The sequence below is a fragment of the Pipistrellus hanaki genome (assembly GCF_964339955.1).
Source record: "Pipistrellus hanaki genome assembly, chromosome: 8".
In the NCBI taxonomy this organism is placed as follows: domain Eukaryota; kingdom Metazoa; phylum Chordata; class Mammalia; order Chiroptera; family Vespertilionidae; genus Pipistrellus; species Pipistrellus hanaki.
Window position 1 is genome coordinate 17,882,348 of NC_140510.1, and position 20,169 is coordinate 17,902,516.

At 40.3% G+C, this 20,169-nt stretch overlaps 1 protein-coding gene across 1 annotated transcript in view; it reads right to left on the minus strand.

The window, feature by feature from the left end:
- Positions 1 to 18,551, minus strand: part of MCM6 (minichromosome maintenance complex component 6) — a 35,000-nt gene extending 16,449 nt beyond the window's left edge. Inside the window, exons 1-10 of the mRNA XM_084892256.1 lie at positions 18,341 to 18,551; positions 13,744 to 13,890; positions 12,189 to 12,299; positions 11,319 to 11,568; positions 10,022 to 10,187; positions 9,587 to 9,732; positions 8,424 to 8,574; positions 5,441 to 5,582; positions 1,787 to 1,928; positions 351 to 458 (exon numbers count right to left, since the gene is read on the minus strand). Coding sequence (XP_084748382.1) covers positions 351 to 458; positions 1,787 to 1,928; positions 5,441 to 5,582; positions 8,424 to 8,574; positions 9,587 to 9,732; positions 10,022 to 10,187; positions 11,319 to 11,568; positions 12,189 to 12,299; positions 13,744 to 13,890; positions 18,341 to 18,447 — 1,470 coding nt within the window. The 5' untranslated portion in view covers positions 18,448 to 18,551. The remainder of the gene's footprint in view (positions 1 to 350; positions 459 to 1,786; positions 1,929 to 5,440; positions 5,583 to 8,423; positions 8,575 to 9,586; positions 9,733 to 10,021; positions 10,188 to 11,318; positions 11,569 to 12,188; positions 12,300 to 13,743; positions 13,891 to 18,340) is intronic.
- Between the last annotated feature and the right edge of the window lie 1,618 nt (positions 18,552 to 20,169).

Genomic DNA, 20,169 nt, shown 5'->3' on the forward strand with positions numbered 1-20,169 from the left:
ATGGAACCACCATCACATATGTGGTCCATCCTTGACCAAAACGTTATGTGGAACATGATGTACTATTATTTTCATTTAAATAGATTATTTGTTATAATTGAAATCCAGCTTTATCAAAAAATACAGAAGCTTTGTGAAAAGCTAAAATTTTCACCAATACCTTCTACTTTCTGTCATAGTGTCACATTTTCACAATACCTATAATTTGGATTAATAATCCTCAGGGCTGTGTTTTCCATTTCAATGAATAACATTTTATATTGAAATAGTGCATTTTATCCAGGCGAATGTCTCTAGAGCTACATCAATCTATAAGGCATGATGCAGTGGAACAAAGTGGACACAGGTACCTTCACGCCTGCTTTAGTGATGGAGATAGTCTGCTGTTCCATAGCCTCGTGAATAGCAACTTGATCCCGCACTTCCATCTTATCAAATTCATCAATACAACATACACCCTGTAACCAAACAAAGCTAGCATAAGGAACTGCCTTTTAGGTGTCAAATGGCAAGTAAACAAAGTTTGCACCTATACTGTAAAATAGGTAAACAAGCCATCCTAATTCCCTCTACTAGAGTACAACAGACCCCAGAGCTAGAAGGAACCATGTGCTTTTGACTTGTTTTAGACTAAAACTAAAACTTACATTTATTGCACTTTTACTCAACATAAAAGCCTTGCCTGGCTGGTTTGGCTCAGTGGAGAGAGTGTTAGCATATGGACTGAAGAGTCACAGGTTTGATTCCGGTCAATGGCACATGCCTAACCTCATAGGGGATGTGCAGGAAGCAGCCGATCAATGAAATTCTCTCATCACTTATGTTTCTCTCTCTTTCCCTCTCCCTTCCTCTGTGACATCAGTACAGATTTATTAAAAACAACAACAACAAAAAAACTGTAAATCTCGGGGTCAAAATATTTTGGGTCACTTCAACATTGATTTTTGGCAGCAGAAGTGAAGAGTGAAATTGAAACATAATGGCCGAAACCGGTTTGGCTCAATGGATAGAGCGTCGGCTTGGGAACTGAAGGGTCCCGGGTTCGATTCCAGTTAAGGGCATGTACCTTGGTTGCGGGCATATCCCCAGTAGGGGGTGTGCAAGAGGCAGCTGATCGATGACTCTCTCTCATCGATGTTTCTAACTCTCTATCTCTCTCCCTTCCTCTCTGTACAAAATCAATAAAATATATATTAAAAAAAAAAGAAAGAAATTGAAACATAATGTTTATAAGCATACTAGTGGCCTAGTGCATGGACTTGTGCACATGGAAAGGAAACTAATTAGAAGGTGGCCAGTGGGGTGGGACTGGGAGATGAGCCGGACACATACGCCCTGCAGCCAACCCTCCCATGGTCTCTCCCTGGCTGGCTGCACCTGGGGCAGCGCTGGAGCTTGAAGAGTGCCTCCGGCAGGTGGGACCCCTTGGCCTGATCTGCGGGGATCAGGCCAAAACCGGCTCTCTTGACATCCCCGCAGGGTTCCCGGAGTGCTAGAGGGCACTCTGCAAATTGCTGTCACTCAGCAGCTCCTATGTTGAGCATCTGCCCCCTGGTGGTCTACTGGTTGGTTGGATGGTCTTAGCCTTTTACATCTATATAGATATAGCTACAACTTACTAGCCTTAATTAATCAATGTCAAATACAGATTATTTACTAAAAATGCCCTTTTAAAGGGACATCTTTTATTTTTATTATTATTATTTTTTAGAGGACATCTTTTTAATAGAAACATGGTAGGGAATATTCTGATTTCTTTATATACAAGAGTCTAAAATGTTCTTACATTATCAGCCAACATCAAAGCTCCAGCTTCAATGACAAATTCATGAGATTCTTCATCTCTCACAACAGCTGCTGTTAAGCCAGCAGCACTGGATGCTTTGCCACTGGTGTAGACAGCTCTGGGGGTGAACTCCTCCACATGCCTATTCAAGGTTATCATATTCATTAATATGTGACTACAAAACATTCTGTGCAGGAATATCACTTAACAGCATTTGTTAATTAAGAATTTAAATTTATTTTTAAAAAAACTGAGAAGGGCATTAATCATAAGCAATCCAGAGATACCTCTAATAGAATGAATATGAAACCACAGACTGAATATATCTAAATCCTTTCTCCTTTGGCCTTTTGGATAGATTTAAATCCATTCCTGTCAAATGTAAGATGAAGTTCATACATGACAAAAACATCAACTTTAAAAGTCTTTAATAATAAAAGTTTAGCAACAATGATCTATTAGAAGGCCTTGAACTTAAAAAATTAAAACTAGCTGTGAGATTTATTGTAAAAAAGACAAGGTTGATTTAACAGCTAAAAATTAATAATATGTCACATTAATAAAGAAACCATCTCAATAGTTTCAGAAAAAACATATGACAAAATCCAACACCCTTCATGATAAAAACCCAACAAATGAGGAAAAAGACTTTCCTTCAACCTGATATAGCATCTATAAAAACCCACAGCTAACATTATTCTTGAAGGTTAAAGGCTGATGCTTTCCCAAGATTAAGAAAATGAGACACAGATGTCAACTCTACCACTTCTATTCAACATTATACTCAAAGGTATAGCAGGTGCAATTAGGCAAGGAAAAGCAAAAGGCAGCCAGTTTGAAAGAACTATCACTATTTGCAGATAACATGATCTGATAGACAGAAAATCCTATGGAATCTACAAAACTGTTACAACTAATAAAAGAATTCTTATAAGGTCGTGAGGCAAAAGATCAATTTCATTCATATACACATGCAATAAACAACCCCAAAATGAAAAGAAAACAATAGCATCATAAAGATTAAAATACTTAGGAATAGGTTTAACTAAAGAAGTGAAAGCTTATACCTTGAAAATTATAAAACATTGTTCAAATAAATTAAAGGCCTAAATAAATGGGAAGATGTCCCATGTTTATGAATCAGAAGACTTAATATTGTTAAAAAGCTAATATACACACTGGCAGGGTGGCTCAGTTGGCTGAAGCATCCTGATACAAGGATGCAGGTTTGATTCCTGGTCAGAGCACATACAAGAAATAACCAATGAATGCATAAATAAGTGAAACAATAAATCTCTCCTCTCACTGAAAATGTTTATTAAGGTGTTATTGTTTTATCTAGTTGGTTCAATACTTGTATAATTTAAAACTGAGTTGCCCCTGAATATTCCAGATGTCCACAATGTTGACATAAACTACTATACTTCCTGATACTTAACATATTCAGATTTCTCTAACTTCCATTTATCAGCTAAGTAAAACATTAACCTTTCAAAGTTACACCTTTAAGGAGTTCATAAATTCCTATTTCTCCTATTTTAAAAAATTGTTTAAACCTCTTAAAAGAAGCCGAAACTCCCAAATCAAAAGCCTCAATCTGCCACACACAATGTACCCATATTATCAAACGATGTACACTTTAAATATCTTACAATTTGTCAGTTATGCCTCTCAAAGCTGAAAAAATTAAAATCAACTATAGAAAAAGCCTTAGTCTGAATCAACACTAGGAAACAGAGCAAGGGAAGTATTTTATTCATCACTCTGAGCAAAAGTACAGAATATATTTATTATTTGATTTTCCATAAAGAAAATGTACTTTGTATTTAGAGAAATAAAAAATCAGTTGTCAGAATTTGTTTTCGGAGCATGATCAATAAGTCCCTTATCAATGGCTGGTTCCTGAAACCAGGGACCATTGTCTCTCATATGCATTAATCTTCATACTTCCAGCTCCTTTAGCCACATTTCAGCGTTTTCAGCTTCAATGTGAAAGATAGCTATTGTTTATCTATAATTCTTTTCAGGACTATCACAGAAAGTTCGGGCAATCCATCCTGATATAGGATGCTTGTAATATTCCCAGCCTTCTGGAATTCCTGCTAATTCAGTTTCACCAATGAATACATTCACCAGAGTTATGCCAATTACTACTGGAATCCCAGTCAACAATGTAGAATTTCAGTAAATTCAAAGAACGCCTATCAAATAATCCAGAAGGTTTGATAAGTCTTCCACTGTGTCTTACAGGAGCAATAGCCTTTGGAAAGCCACAAGCGAGTAAGACCCTCGATCCAAGCTATGCGCCCAAGCAGTGGCCAGAGAGCATGGTCAGTGGTGACTGAAGTCTGCTGCAGCAAGCTCAAGGCCGCCTTCTCTAACTCTTAAAAAAAAAAAAAAAAAAAGCCGCCGGAAACAGGTTTGGCTCAATGGATAGAGCGTCGGCTTGGGGACTGAAAGGTCCCAGGTTCGATTCCGGTCAAGGGCATGTACCTTGGTTGCAGGCATATCCCCAGTAGGAGGTGTGCAAGAGGCAGCTGATCGATGACTCTCTCTCATCGATGTTTCCAACTCTCTATCTCTCTCCCTTCCTCTCTGTACAAAATCAATAAAATATATTAAAAAAAAAAAAAAAAAAAGGCCAATACACCTCAAATTGATCTACAGATTCAACACAACCCCTATTAATATCACAACTGGCTTCTTTGTAGAAACTGACTAGATAATCCTAAAATTCATGTAGAAACTCAAAGGACCCAGAACAGCTAAAACAATCTGGAAAAAGAGCTGGTCAACTCACATTTCCTGATTTTAAAACTTATTACAAAGCTTTAGTGTTCAAGATAGTGTTGGTCTGGTCTAAGAATAGACATAATATGAGGGTTTTGTTTGCTTCCTTGAAAAAAGAGACAATACATGTCTGGATACTGTTGGATAAGACATAATATACACATATATACAGCACCAAGAACACAGGAAGAGCTCAAAACAGGCTGCTATTATTTTGACCCCTAAGTTTCTTAAAAAACTAAAAGTAAGCAAGTTCTTGCAATACACATGCTGATCAGATTGGCAAAAAATGCCTCATGCTTATAGCACTGCTTTGGCAAAGGGTGTCCTGTTTAAGAACCCTCAAGATATTTGTATTCTTAATCTCATCAATTCTATAGTTGGAATTTACTCATAGGAAACCAAAATAATTTAAATAAAAAGTTCTAAACATGGTATTCACTGTTTCAATATCTATATAATCATTAAAATAAACAACAGGCTGGGGAAATAATTTTGTAAGTTATAGTACACCATCAAAAAAAATTGTGAAAGTAAAGAAGATGGAAAAATATTTAGGGCATATTAAAATGAAAATACATATTTATGTATTCAAGGATTATACAAAGACATTATACAAAGATTAAAAAAGTTCTATGTGGGAGTGGGATTGCAGGCAATTTTTTCCCCTATTCCAAAATTATAACATATTGTTACATTCTATTAAAAAAATTAAGGTGTTTTGAATCCAAGTGAGTTACATATTCAACACAGTCCTAATTTATACTCCTGCTCTAGTACGGGCACACTGACTGCACTCTGGGTAGCGCAGAGCCTGAACCATGCACAGCTTTTCCTGCTGCACTACTATGGGCAAACACTCACTTGAGAAGCTGGCTCTTCGCTGTACTTGGGTCACCAACAATGCAAACGTTTATGTCTCCCCGAAGAGAGGTTCCTTCCCCCGTGGTCTTCGGGACACCACCAAAGAGCATCAGCAGGACACCCCGTTTTACTTCATCATTGCCTGAAACAAAACCCAAGGTATTTCCAACATTAGGCTAAACATATCACAGGACAATGGTAAGATATGTACACATACGATACCTTAATAAAAAATGAAAAAATAAATAAGCATATCACAGGAAATTCCAAAGGCATGTTTATCAACCAAAAGAGCAGATAAAAGTGAAGCAAAGCACAAGACTGAAGTTAAAATACCTGACTCTTAATCTTGGTTCTTGCTCTGGAACTTCAATTCCCCTAACCAATGTTTCACCTATACTGCAGGTATTAGAGGTGCCAGCCAATGTTTCACCCTTCTAAGAGGCTTTCCTTGATCACAAGTCCCACTACCTTATACAAAGCTTTTCTCTATGTGGCAGTCCTCAAATATCTCTCCCCATAAATAAACTATGTCCCCCTCAGCTTATCTATCATATTTGCTAGTTCTTTCTAATGGCATGCAATTCAATCAACAGTTTGAGAAATGGTCCATGGCTTACTTCTTTTGTGTTTCCAATAGTGACCAGTGCTGAATATAAATTCATGCTAACTGAACTCAGAGGGATTAGATAAAATATTTCAAAGAACTATATAAATCCAATATATGAAGGAAATCAGAAAAACCATGGATCTTTAGAAATATTTTTCTGTGCTAATTATTATGACTTTCTGTGAATTCCATCAACGAAGTGCTAGGCAGATTTACAAAAACCAATTTTTAAAAATAAGAATTAAAAAACCCATTCCACAGCCAACACTACTCTGACCTGTAAGCCACTTAAGTGAGCCCCCTCATAAGTGGATCCTCTGGCCCCAGCAAAGCCTTCAGATGATTGCAGCCCCAGCTGATGTCTTGGCTGCAACCTCCTGAAAGACTGAGCAGAACCACCCAGCTAAGTCTCTGTCAACTCCTGACCCACAGACTGTATAAGATAATGTTTGCTTTTTTAAGCCACTAAATTTTGGGGTAATTTGTTACAAAGCAATAATTTACGGGAAAAGTGAAGCAGCATAATTTTTTTTACCCTATTCATTATTAAAGGAATGCACTGTAAAATCCATAAACAATCCCATCTAATAAAAGAGTAACATGCAAATTAACCATCACTCCACTACACCCACCAGCCAATCAGAGTGAGTATGCAAATTAACCCCAACCAAGATGGCTGCAGCCACAAGGAGCAGGAGGGAGGCTTGGGTTTCTCTGGCAACAAAAGAAGCCAAGCTTTCCACCTGTCCTAGCAGGCCTAAGCCTCCACTCAGGCTATAAAGTTTCAATTATAGAAGGTAAACAAATCCAAACAGAAATGGCTGCAGCAAAGGAGCAAGCAGGAGGCTTGGCTCCGCTCAGGGCTACAAATTTCAATTGTAGAAGATAAATATCCAGACACCAGGGCCTCCACTTGGGTCGCCAGGAGGAGTGGCCATCCTGAAAACAACCACAGGCTCTCGCTCAGGCCGTCCATACCCCAAGGGAACCCCCACCCTGATCCGGGACACCCTTCAGGGCAAACCAGCTGGCCCCCATCTGTGCACCAGGCCTCTATCCTATCTAATAAAAGAGTAATATGCAGACTGACCATCACTCCAAGACGCAATATGGCTGTCCCCATGTGGTCAAAGATCCTGCCCCCATGTGAACACAAGATGGCCACCACAAGATGGCCAGCAGGGGAGGACAGTTGGGAGGGACCAGGCCTGCAAGGGAGGGCAGTTGAAGGCGATCACCCTGCAGGGGAGGGCAGTTAGGGGTGACCAGGCCGGCTGAGGAGGGAAGTTGGGGGCAAAAGGGCTGGCAGGGGAGAAGTTATACATTAATCAGGCTGGCATGAGAGTGGTTACGGGGTGATCAGGCTGGCAGGCAGAAGCGGTTAGGGGCAATCAGAAAGGCAGGCAGGCGAGCAGTTGGGAGCCAGCAATCCTGGATTGTGAGAGGGATGTCCGACTGCCCGTTTAGCCCTGATCCCACTGGGCAGTCAGACATCCCTCGAGAGGTCCCAAATTGGAGAGGGTGCAGGCTAGGCTGAGGGACAATGACCACCCCCCCTGCACGAATTTCGTGCACCAGGCCTTTAGTTATTATCATAAAGGATTTCAGTTCAATTTATCAAATATTTAGGTAGAAAAATAGGTTAATTGTAATGATTAGAAAACCCACTATAATTTAGTTATACTTTTCAACACACAAGAGGATTTTAATAACAGCAAGCAACTAGCAACCAAGAGTCAAAAAAACATGAAACAACCAAATGTATAGACATGTACATGTAACCAAGAAACACCAAGAAATCTCCAGCTCTAAAAATTAAAAAAGCCCCACAGATATTAAACTAGCATATTGGAGTATACTGAAGTCCAGTTCTGTCCGAAAGTCAGAAAACAAAGACTACATGATCTCCTTTTCTTTAAAAAAAAAAAAAAATTGTGGCAAAGTATACACAAAATTAACATTTCAATCATCCCCCCCCCCCATTTCAACCATTTTTAAGAGTACATTTCAGTGGAATTAAGTATATTCACTATGTTCTATAACTACCATTCCTATCAATTTCTAGAGCTATTCATCACACCAAACAGAAACTCTATCCATTAAACAGTAACTCCCCATCCTCTCCCCCAGGTAACCTCTTTCTGTCTCTATGAATTTGCCTATTCTAAGTATCTCTAAGTATTGCCTATTCTAAGTATCTCGTTTTAAGTGAAGTCATATATTTTCCCATCATAAATGACTTAAAAAGACACCTTCTAAACCTACAAAAAAACTTTCATGATTTGATTTGTATGCTTTAAGAAATCATATGTTGCTGTTTTGAATCATTATCTTGAATCTCAAGTTTATGGCACAAATGGATAGAACTCTTACCATGTATAGTTGGGAATAGGCTGGTACAAAGATTGTGGTACAGATTCTTATCTTGACTCATTTCAAACACTTTTTCCCATTCCTTCACAGTCATTTGGTTCTTAATGCTCTCAGCTGTCTGTTCCTCATCGCGGAGCTCTTTCCCTCCAAACTGAGGAATAGAGAAAGGAAAAATATTAGTACAGAAACAGTCAAAATAATGTGAAAGAGAAGACACTCCACTATAAACAATTATAGTCTGGGAGGTCAACTTCAGAATCTGTTGACTATAAAGGTTTTTAAAAAAATCCTCAACTAGTAAGTTCTAAGTTAATTAAGAGAGTATGTCATTTGTCCTACAAATAAAAAAAATTTAAAAAAAGCCACCATCACTGTTTCATATTGCTATCTAAATTTATGTGAATGGTCAAGAGATGAGCCATACTAAAATGCTAGTCCAATGATGCAAAGATCAAAAAGATGTGACAGCCCTAGATGGTTTTGCTCAGGGTATAGAATATCGGCTTGTGGACCACCGGTACGATTCCGGTCAAGGGCATGTACCTTGGTTGCAGGCTGCTACCTGGCCTGGGCCCTGGTTGGGAGCATGCAGAAGGCAACCAGTTAATGTGTCTCTCTCACATCGATATTTCTCTGTCTTTCCCTCTCTCTTTCACTTTCCCTAAAAATCAATGGAAAATATCCTCGGGTGAGGATTAACAACAACAACAAAAAGAAGTGACAGGATACTTATTATATTCATTTCTTTTTCCAAACTCTTTCTACCTATTTTTCCATTCAGGACACAGGATCAAGTTCTGAACAACTATAACACACAGAGCCCATCACTCTCAGAAAGCAATTTACTTTACTTTCCAGATTACTAAATCTTTCTATTTGCACTTTCTCCAAGAGCATGAGAGAGGAACCGTGATAATTAAAAAACATAAAACCCCATCATACTTGTACCAGTGCTATTAAAACAATGAGCTCTTACATGAAAACAAGATTTTTCCTTGTCAGAGAGAATTGAAAAAATTTGATTTTAAAATTTAAAAAGATCAAATCTCAACAACTCATATCTCTAACATTGAGTAGATAACTGAGAGGTTTCAGAAACCTATAACTTTGTGGCAGCCTTGAGGGGCAGCTTTCTCAAGCTTTGCTATTCTACTAAGACTCACCCTTGGGTTGGTTGGTGCAACACAACAGGCAAGAAAGACCAGCCTGTATGAAAGGTCCCTAACACCAAGGGCCCGGAGACCTCGGATGCCTTCTGTCTCATATCCATCAACACCGCTGACACGAGAGTTAGTTTCTGCACGTGCTCCTGAAAGATTGAATGATAAGTAGTTTCACAGCTCAAATATTGAAGGTGCTAAGTAAAAATTGCTCAAATACACAAAACCTATAAATCCAAAGATTTCATTTAGGCTGATTTTTTTTTTTCCAGATCAGTACCTTTTGTAACAAAATCCATTAGTCTTTAATCATCTCATCATACTTCCCTGTTCACCCTCTGATTGGTAGCCCAAAATAAGATAAGGAAGATTCAAGAAGCTAGATACTCTGGAGTTCAGGTAACAGAATTAGTTAGTTTTGAACCTCAGATTACCAACCTGGTGTGCTAAGCTTAGAGACATCAGGCACAACTATCAGCGTCCCTGTAAAGTCACACTTGTCACCAGCTTGAGCTGACTCCACAGCTTCAGCCCTCAAGATCACTTCTAAACTGCGTGGGATACTTCCTCGAGGAAGCTCAGCTTGAGTCTCTTGAATACGAACCTATAAAAAAGACAAATGGCCAAGAATAAGAGATCTTATTCAAATGTCATACAATCTAAATTAAATGCCACAAATATTGACACATTTTAAACTATCTTACCATTTGCACTTTTGACATGTGCCATCATTTAGCATAAAAATTATCTACCCTAGCCGAAACCGGTTTGGCTCAATGGATAGAGCGTCGGCTTGGGGACTGAAGGACCCGGGTTCGATTCCGGTTACCCGGGTTCGATTCCGGTCAGGGGCATGTACCTTGGTTGCGGGCATGTCCCCAGTAGGGGGTGTGCAAGAGGCAGCTGATCGATGACTCTCTCTCATCGATGTTTCTAACTCTCTATCTCTCTCCCTTCCTCTCTGTACAAAATCAATAAAATATATATTTAAAAAAAAAAAAAAAAATTATCTACCCTAAAACTCCTTTCAATTTGGTAAGAGATTATATCTATTTATTTATTTTAATATATTTTTATTGATTTCAGAGAGGAAGGGAGAATGAGAGACAGAGATCAATGATGAGTGAGAACTATTGTTTCTCGTTTCCTTTTTGTTCAAATTGACTATGTAGTTATATATCTGTTGTTTCATAATTTATACTCTCCATCTCAATGCAACAGTTAACATTAGAAACTCATACTTTTACTAGGTATATTATTATTACACTAGAGGCCCAGTGGAGGAAATTCATGCACAGGGGCATGTCCCTCAGACTGGCTTGCATCCTCTCTAATACAAGACACCTTGGGGGATGTTGACCTGCCAGTTTAGGCCCAATCCTGTAAGTAGCAGATAACCCTCTCGAAATCTAAGACCTAGCAAAACAGCTCCCAACTGTTTACCTGATTGACTGATCACCCCTAACCCCTAACTGCTCCCCTGCTGGCCTGATCACCCCCTACTGATGTTTCTAATTCTCTATCTCTCTCCCTTCCTCTCTGTAAACAATCAATAAAATATATTAAAAAAAAAGTTTTTGGCTTAAATCTGTGGTCACATTTGATGACCCTTGACTTAAAATAAAAACCGAGTTTAACACTGTCTAAATAAGCTTTTAAATAATAATTACAGGTGCCTAGAAAGAAATTATTAGCATAGGCTAAATCTGAACTTAACAAAAAATTTAATAATTACCTTTTGAAAATCAACAAATCTTGATTTATTTGTATCTAGCAGGAATCTCTTTCTGTTGGCACAAACTGGATTTCGGCAGATGTTTGGCTGTGTGTATTTGAACTGCTGTTCCACATCCTTGATTACTGTCTGACAGTCCAAGCACAGGAAAGTTCCACTCACAAGCTCTGGGTGAACTGGGTGTGTCCGTACCACCTGCCCACTGATTCGAGTGAGCAAACCAATTCTGGATGAGGTGAGTTCTCGAATTCTGTTTGTTTAAAGATAATGACCATTGGTGAACAAAGCACACCAAAGAAATAAGTAATTATAAAACGAGATAATCACATTTAAATATTTTTGCTTATTTACAAATTCTAAATAAGTATGTATTAAAGTATTTTGAAAATAAAGTTTCATGGGGGAAAAATTTAGACTCAGAAGTTCAGAAACATTTTACTGTGCAAACCCATTTTATATTAAATAAATTGGTAACTTTATAAGTAATTTCAGTAGTTGTTTTCAAAAATATTACTTCGATTTCTTAAACAATTATTTAAGTTCTTTAAATGGTATGCCATTTAAGCTCTGACAAAATTTTCCACAAATTCATGAATTTCTGTGACTATTTCAGTTTTCAAATTTTCTCACTGACTAATTTCTCCCCAAATATCCCTCAAAGGTATCCTAAAATAGAAAATAATGAGAAATTGCTTCACTTAAACTTCTCATCCTATCTCCCTAGAAAAATACATTTATCCAAAACTAAATTTTTAGATAACTGGGAAAAACTTTACAAATCTAAGACTACAACCTCCTGAGTTTTCAGACAATTAAGTGATGCCTACAATATTTGATAAATTTCTTTTCTTCCAAAGAAGGGTTTCTTACTTGTGTCTGGTTGGTAGGTCTTGGAATGCAACATAAAAATCCTTGGCAAGAGGAATCTCTTTACGGTCTTTGACGAAAGTTTTTAAGGCCCGACATAGATAGGGATAAACTCTAAAAAGCAAGCAAAAAAAAAGATCAACTGACATCTTCAAGAGGCTTATTATCAAGGCCTCCTTCCACTTCATGATTATCAATAGCTGAGACTAAGTCATTTCATCTGGTTACACCCAAGCCTTAGAATTTAACTACACAGGATACTTACATTATCTAGTCCAGGTTCAATCCTCTCCTTTCCCTCCACAAATAGATCTAAGATAGTAGAAACACCAAAGATAAAATGCTGTGCCCAAATACTCATCTTTAATTATTTAGAACCACACTGTAGGCCACTTCTCTGTCCAAGAAGACTATCTGAAAAATCTGGGAGGAGGGAGTTACAATCTACCACAGCAGCTTTTCATTTGGTGTCAAGGCCACAATTTATTTTTCTAGGTTTAATTCTTGATTGATAAAAAATGGATAAGCCCTAACTGGTTTGGCTCAGTGGTCAGAGTGTTGGCCTGCGGACCAAAAGGTCCCAGATTCAATTCCAGACAAGGGCATGTATCTTGGTTTCCGGCACATCCCCAATAGGGGCTGTGCAGGAAGCAGCTGATTGATGTTTCTCTCTCATTGATGTTTCTAACTCTATACCTCTCCCTTCCTCTCTGTAAAAATTCGATAAAATATATTTTAAGAAAATGGATGAGGTCAGGGGAGGAATGTGTGTACATCAAATATCTGCAGAAATGGTCCATTTGACTGGTTAGACTGAAGTGGCCCATGTCCCCTTGATAGAAGTCCTCAATAGCTGCTACATCCTGTTTGAAGGAGGGAATTGGAGTCCTTTGAAAAATTAGCTGCTTTCATGAGAAAGAATTACTGCAGATTATACTGTTCATCAGAGATCCAACAGCAGACTAGAGGATTGCAAGAATCAAGTCAAAAATCTGAAATACAGCCGAAACCGGTTTGGCTCAGTGGTAGAGCATCGGTCTGCGGACTGAAGGGTCCCAGGTTCGATTCTGGTCAAGGGCATGTACATTGGTTGCGGGCATATCCCTGGTGGGAGGTGTGCAAGAGGCAGCTGATCGATGTTTCTCTCTCATCGACGTTTCTACCTCTCTATCTCTCTCCCTTCCTCTCTATAAAAAAATCAATAAAAATATATTTAAAAAAAAAGATTTATTAAAGAATAAATAAATAAATAAATAAATAGAACTGGATCCACACACTTTCTCAAAACTCCTATGGGGTAGGTTGGGGAATCGAATGCCAGCAATAGCATGGAATACCTGACACAAAGTAAATGGTCCTCTTAAAACTTAGGAAAACTATATAGAAAACAAAGGTTTTCAACATTTACATGTGAAAAACATTCAGCTTCGGGCCTAATAATAACATGATCACTGCCTGTACCAAAGGGCCTTTATCACAGCTGCCCTTCTGCCTCACAAATGAACACGTCCAGTCCAAACAGAACTGGCCTCCCGGAAAGAAGATTGATATACCATACCTATAGAACTCCTCTTGAATGGTGGTGGAAAGTTGCTGGTTAAATTGCTCCAGGTCCACAAAACTCACAACCAATGTGTTTCTCTCAGGACGAATTAGCTCTTCTGCTAACTGCAAGTACTTGGTTTCTCCATCACTGTTCTGGAACCTGTAGATACATGCAAATCAGATTAAATTGAAGAACTAGGCAGTAAAAAGAAGAATCCAAATGCCTGGTAATTCAGTGTATTGATTAAAGATATCAGCTTTAGGGTCAGACAGGCCCATTTTCACAGTTGTGCAACTTGGAGCAAGTTACTTATCCTCCTAAACCTGCCCCCTCCTATTTGAAAAAAAAAATTAAAAATGAAATAAAGCAGATAATAACATCACTTTACCTCATAAGATTACTGTGAAGATTAAATGAGAAAATGCCTGTAAAATGTTTTATGCAGAGCCCAGAACATAGAAAATCTGGGTCTACAGATTTTAACATGAATTTCTTCATTTAATATTTTCTAATCAACAAATGCTAACTATTCTTTTATTATTGTTATGTATGATTAAAGTGAGGAAATGTTCAACTAAGAAATAAGGTCAAAATCTAAAAACTCAATTTCTATAGGGAAAACTGATAGGTTTGTTTTTGGTTTATGAACCAGAATAAAAATAAATATATACATATAAAATAAATCTGGTGTTTTGTTGTTGTTTTTTACTTTTTGTTCTTTTTTTTTTTTTTTTAAATATGTTTTTATCACCTGGCTGGCATGGCTCAGTGGTTGAGTGTTGACCTACGAACCAGGAGGTCACAGTTCGATTCCTGGTTGCAGGCTCAATCCTTAGTGTAGATCCCCAGTGTGGTGCGTGCAGGGGGCAGCCAATCAATGATTCTCTCTCATCATTAACATTTGTCTCTCCCTCTTCCTTCCTCTCTGAAATCTTATTGATTTAAAATACATTTTTTAAGTATTAAGGGATAGAGATAGAAACATCAATGAGAGAGAAGTATCATCAATCAGCTGCCTCCTGCACACCCCATAGTGCGGTGAGTGAGCCTGAAGCCCAGGCATGTGTCCTGACTGTGATTCCAACCGGTGATCTCTTGATTTCTGGGTTGATGCTCAAACACTGAACCACACCAGCTGGGCCTGCTTTTTGTTATTTTAAGATGACATAATTAGTTGTTGTTGTTTTAAGCATCACCTGAGGATATTTTTCCATTGGTTTTTAGAGAGAATGGGAGAGGGAAAGACAGAGAGAAATATTGATGTGAAAGACACACATCAATTGGTTGCCTCCTGCATGCACCCCAACCAGAGTCCGGGCCCAGGAGGAGCCTGCAACTGAGGTACATGCCTTTGAACGGAACCAAACTGGGACCCTTTAATCCATAGACAGACACTCTATTCACTGAGCCAAACTGGCTAGGGCAAAGATTAGTTTTTGAAGCAAAAATCAATTCCTCCTTCAAATACAGCATGTTCTGTTAAATATTTACTAAACATCATCTATCTGCAAAGCGTTATACCAGAAGTAACTACAGATGAAAATGACAATGTTCCTATCCTAGGGTTGACAGTTTCATAAGAGATACTCCTTCTAAAAAGAGGTACTGGACAACCTAAATATCCATCACAAATAATTTAAGAAAATGTGTTATACACATACATTGGAATACTACTCAGCCTTAAAAAAGGAAATGCTGCAATGTGTCAATATGCATGAAGCTTGAAGACATTATGCTAAGTGAAATAAGGCCATCACCAAAAAGACAAATACTGCATGAATCTACTTACGAGATATCTAAAATAGTCAAATTTATAATAAAAAACTGGAATGGTGGTTGCCAGGGGATGAAGGAAGAGGAAAATGCTAATCAACAGGCATAAAGTTTCAGTCAAAAAAGATGAATATGAGCTAACATTGTACCTATATTCAACAATAAGACATTGTATAGTTAAAAATTTGTTAAGAAGGTAAATCTTATGTGTTCTTTCCATAATAAAATAAAAGAGGGAAAAAGGAAAAAAAAAAAAAAAGTGCAAGAAATGTGATAGGGGATTATTAACTAATCCTACCTAACATCTAGAAAGGCCTCATACATATAAAAGGTAGCATTGGAAATTTAGTCTTGATAGACTTAAAATCTGAAAAGATAAGACTAGCTACAGCTGTCTGCAAGTATATGATGGTCAGAAAAGGTATGGGAGAAGGGTGGACAGCAGTATGGATGGGGAAGATGAAACGGAAAAAGAGCTGTGAAGAATTGGAGCTTTTTCCATAAGCAATGGCAAACCAAAGTTGGTATTTTGAAAGGAAGTAACATTTTATTCTTCAATGAAGTATAAGGACTGTCTTGTTCATCATTATCCCCAGCACCTAGGTATATGTTAACTGCAAGGTTGTGAAGGCAGTTATATTATTTGTTAAAACAAAACCCTAATATGGTGTGGTGGCTAGGTGGGGTTAAAGATGGGATTTACAATGAAGATGAAGTGGCTGACAGGTAAAGACATATATAAGAAGTTTTATTAGCAGGTATAATGGAAAACAGATTTGGAACATAAAGGAAGTAAGGACTGGTGCTGCCTGAAAGGTTTATACAGTTTCACAGGAGATGTGAGTCTAGCTGGGCTTTGAAGGATGAATGCCTGCCAGTCAGAAAATAATGCTGCCACAGGAAGGGAAATATAAATACAATTACTGTTTTAAGTATATCAGAACTTCATAGGCCGACAGGTTTGGCTCAGTGGATAGAGTGACAGCCTGCGGACTGAAAGGTCCCAGGTTCGATTCCAGTCAAGGGCATGTACTTTGGTTGCGGGCACATCCTCAGTGGTTGGTGTGCAGGAGGCAACTGATCAATGTCTATCTCTCATCCATGTTTCTCACCCTCTATCCCTTTTCCTTCCTCTCTGTAAAATATCAATAAAAATATGTTAAATGTCAAAATGTGAAAACCCACGTGTCCATGAACAGACACACAAAATGTGTATATACATGCTATATACATGTAATGGAATACTATTCAGTTTTAAAAAGAAAATTCTGGCCCAGTAGGTGGGGTTCAGCCGTTGAGTATTGACCTATGAACCAAGAGGTCAGGGTTCAGTATCCAGTCAGGGCACATGCCCGGGATGCAGGCTCGATCCCCGGTGGGGAGCATGCAGGAGGCAGTTGACCAGCGATTCTCTCTCATCATTGATGTTTCTCTCCCTCTCCCTTCCTCTATGAAATCAATAAAAATATATTTTAAAAGTAAGTAAATAAAAAACAATAAATAAAAAAGGAAATTCTGGCACATGCCACAACATGGATGCACTTTGATGACACCACACTAAGTGAAATAAGCTGGTCACAAAAGGACAAATACTGTGTGACTGCAGGCATATGAGGCACTGTCAAGTTCACGGGCAGCAAGTAGAATGGAGGTTGCCAAGTATTGGGAGGGGAGGAGTTATTTAATGGGTGCAGAGTTAGACTGTGGGAATAGGAAAAGTTCTGGAGGAGAAGGGCGATGATGGCTGCACGAGTAAGGTGAAAGCCACCGAACTCTACGCTTACAAAAGGTTAAAGTAAACTTTATGCTATGTACATTTTACACAACAGTAACAGTAATAAAAAGAATTTCAGCCCTAACTGGTTTGGCTCAGTGGATAGAGCAGCGGTCTGCAGACTCAAGGGTCCAGGTCAAAGGCATGTACCTTGATTGTGGGCACATCCCCAGTAGGGGGTGTGCAGGAGGCAGCTGATTGATTTTCTCTCTCTCCCTCTCCCTTCCTCTCTGTAAAAAAATCAATAAAAATATATATAAAAAAAAAGAAAGAAAAGGAATTCCATAGGACATTCCGAAGTGTTTACACGCCATCCTGGAGGCAGCCACCCAGGAGGCAGCCGGAGACCATGCTCTAAAGGGGAGTATCTGCACCATCTATACAGCAGTAACTGGTGGCGGAGAGCCCAGGAGGGGGCTGGGAGAGGCCAGGAGCCCAGAAGGGGAAAAGAAAAGGTGCGGACAGAGGCTGGAAACGAGGAGGGAGAGTCGGGAGCATGTTCCGCTACCCGTACAGCAGGGCAGGGCTCACTCAAGCATCTGTCAAACCACAGGGTCCCCTCTAGCACTTTCACCTCCAGGCGCCACGGGCTGCCAAGGTGCTCGGGGCCCCTGACCCCGGGGTCCCGGCTGTCTGGTCCCATCAGGCCTCTGCCAGGCTTCCAACGCCAGCTCGGCCTCCGCTCCAACCTGCCAACGCGTGGCCTAGCTGACAGCTACTGTCCTCGCCGCGCCTCAGTGTCTGCACCGGAGACCTGGGCTGCACGCCCGCCGGCGGGAATGAATGACCGGAGTACCGCGCTCAGCACGGCCCTGGGCGCGGGAAGAGCTGGAGGAAGGGCTCCCCGCGGCTTCACCCCCGGAAACCAGCCCGGCCCGCCCCGGGCGCCTCGCAGAGGGCGGGTTAAGCACCATGTGGGCGGGGGGCCGCTCCCCGAGGCGCGCGACCCCTCGGCTCCGAACTCGCGCGGGCCCCACGCGCCGGCATTGGGCCCCCCCGGGCTCCGGAAGTGGAGGGGGGCGGCTCGGGAAGTTCCGCCAACAAGGGCAGCCCGCGACTTACTCCTCTAGGAAGTCCAGGAAGAGCTTCTGGCACTTCTCGGCCACCTCGTCGCGCACCACTACGTGCTGGCTGCCGGCGCCCGGCTCCGCGGCCGCCGCGAGGTCCATCGCTGCTGAGCGCTGAGGAGCCGCCGCAGTCACACTCTGCCGCCGCTAGTCGCGTCTCCCCTACCGCCGCCGCCGTCGCAGCTTTGCGCGCGCCGCCGCCGCCGCCGTCTCAGCCCCGCCCCTTCGCCGGCCGGAGCCAATCGTGGCGCAGGAACTCGGAGATTTCGCGCCAAGCCTGCCCAATGAGCACGGCTTCTCCCCAAGCTCCGCCCACGTCGCGGGGATTTCGCGCCAAATGCAAAGACCCGAAGGAAGCCGGAGTGCAGCTTTTGCGCCTGCGCAGTGGTGGTCGGGTCCCTGGGGGATTTGGTTTCTAGAGCAAGGCCAGATCTTTCGGTGGTTTTTTTTTTTTTTAAATGTTCTTCAAATCATTCCACTAATATCAATTAAATAGTAGTCGTAAAGTTCTGTGGAAGTGAAAAAAAAAAGATGTAGAATGCTTGAGTTGTTTATTTGGAGGAAGTAAACTGTAAAACGAAAAGAGCCTAGTCCTAGTCGGTTTGTCTCAGTGGACAGAGCATAGGCCTGTGGACTCAAAGAGTCCCAGGTTCAGTTCCGGTCAAGGACATGTACCTTGGTTTCAGGCTTGATCCCCAGTGGGGTGAGTACTCAGGGGAGAGTTGGCATAATTATTCTGGTAATGCTGACCTGGGAAAATCGAGGTATGGGGACTGGGCCTTTGACTCCCGCATCAACCAGTTATGGAATGCGGGATGCCCTTGGGGAAGAAGTGTAACTAAGTGAAGCAGCTTATTTTGGTCAAAGGCAATTCCCAGAGGCTATGGCTTTTAGCCTTCAACAGCCAACAGTCCCAGCTGCTGGTGGGCAATGGACTCCTGAAGAGGGTATCTGGGTGGCACATCACAGTGTTATAGAACAGTAAGAAGCTAGAAAAATTCCAGGACAAGCAGAATGGGGGAACTAGAAAGAGTAGTTTGCAGAGACATCTAGTAAATACTATCTTCCTTAAACCAAGGACACTTGAGAGTAAATGGTTTGCACTCCTCCCCAGAGGGTAGATAGCTTAAATTACCCTACTCAGGAAGACAACAGAAATACAATTAGTGCTATTTGCCAACCACACCCAAGGACAGACGAGAATAAATCTCATTTTGGTACATCAACATAAAAGTTGATGAATAGAGAGAAGGAAGATGGCGGCGCTGGGTAAACACACCTAAACAAGACCAAGGAAAAACTATAAAACAAACGTCTATCTCCTTAAAACCAAACGAAAGCTGGCTGAGAGGAAGCCCTTCATCTAGACTGAAAGAGAAAGAGCAGAATCCAGGGCACAAGCGCTGAAAAACTGAGGTGATTGGGGAAGCTGAGCTACTGACCCTAATAGGTCAACAACCACATAAAGCTACTCTATCAACACAGGGAAATGGCCAAAATGAGGAAACACAGAAGCATGGCACTAATGGGAGAGATGGAGGAGAATAAACTAATGGATGACACACAGGTCAGAATCACATTTATAAGATTACTCAAGAATCTTCTAAAAACCTTTGAGAAACTTGATGAGACCTCCAAGAAGCTTGGTGAGACCTTCAAGGACCTTAAAGAGAATACAAAAAAAAAAAAAAAAAGGAAAAGGACCAATCAGAAATTAAGCATACAATCTCTGAAATAAAGAATATACAGAAACTCAACTATAGATCAACCTACCCCAAGAATCAAACCAAAGATCTGGAATATAAAGAAGAAAAAAATTACCCA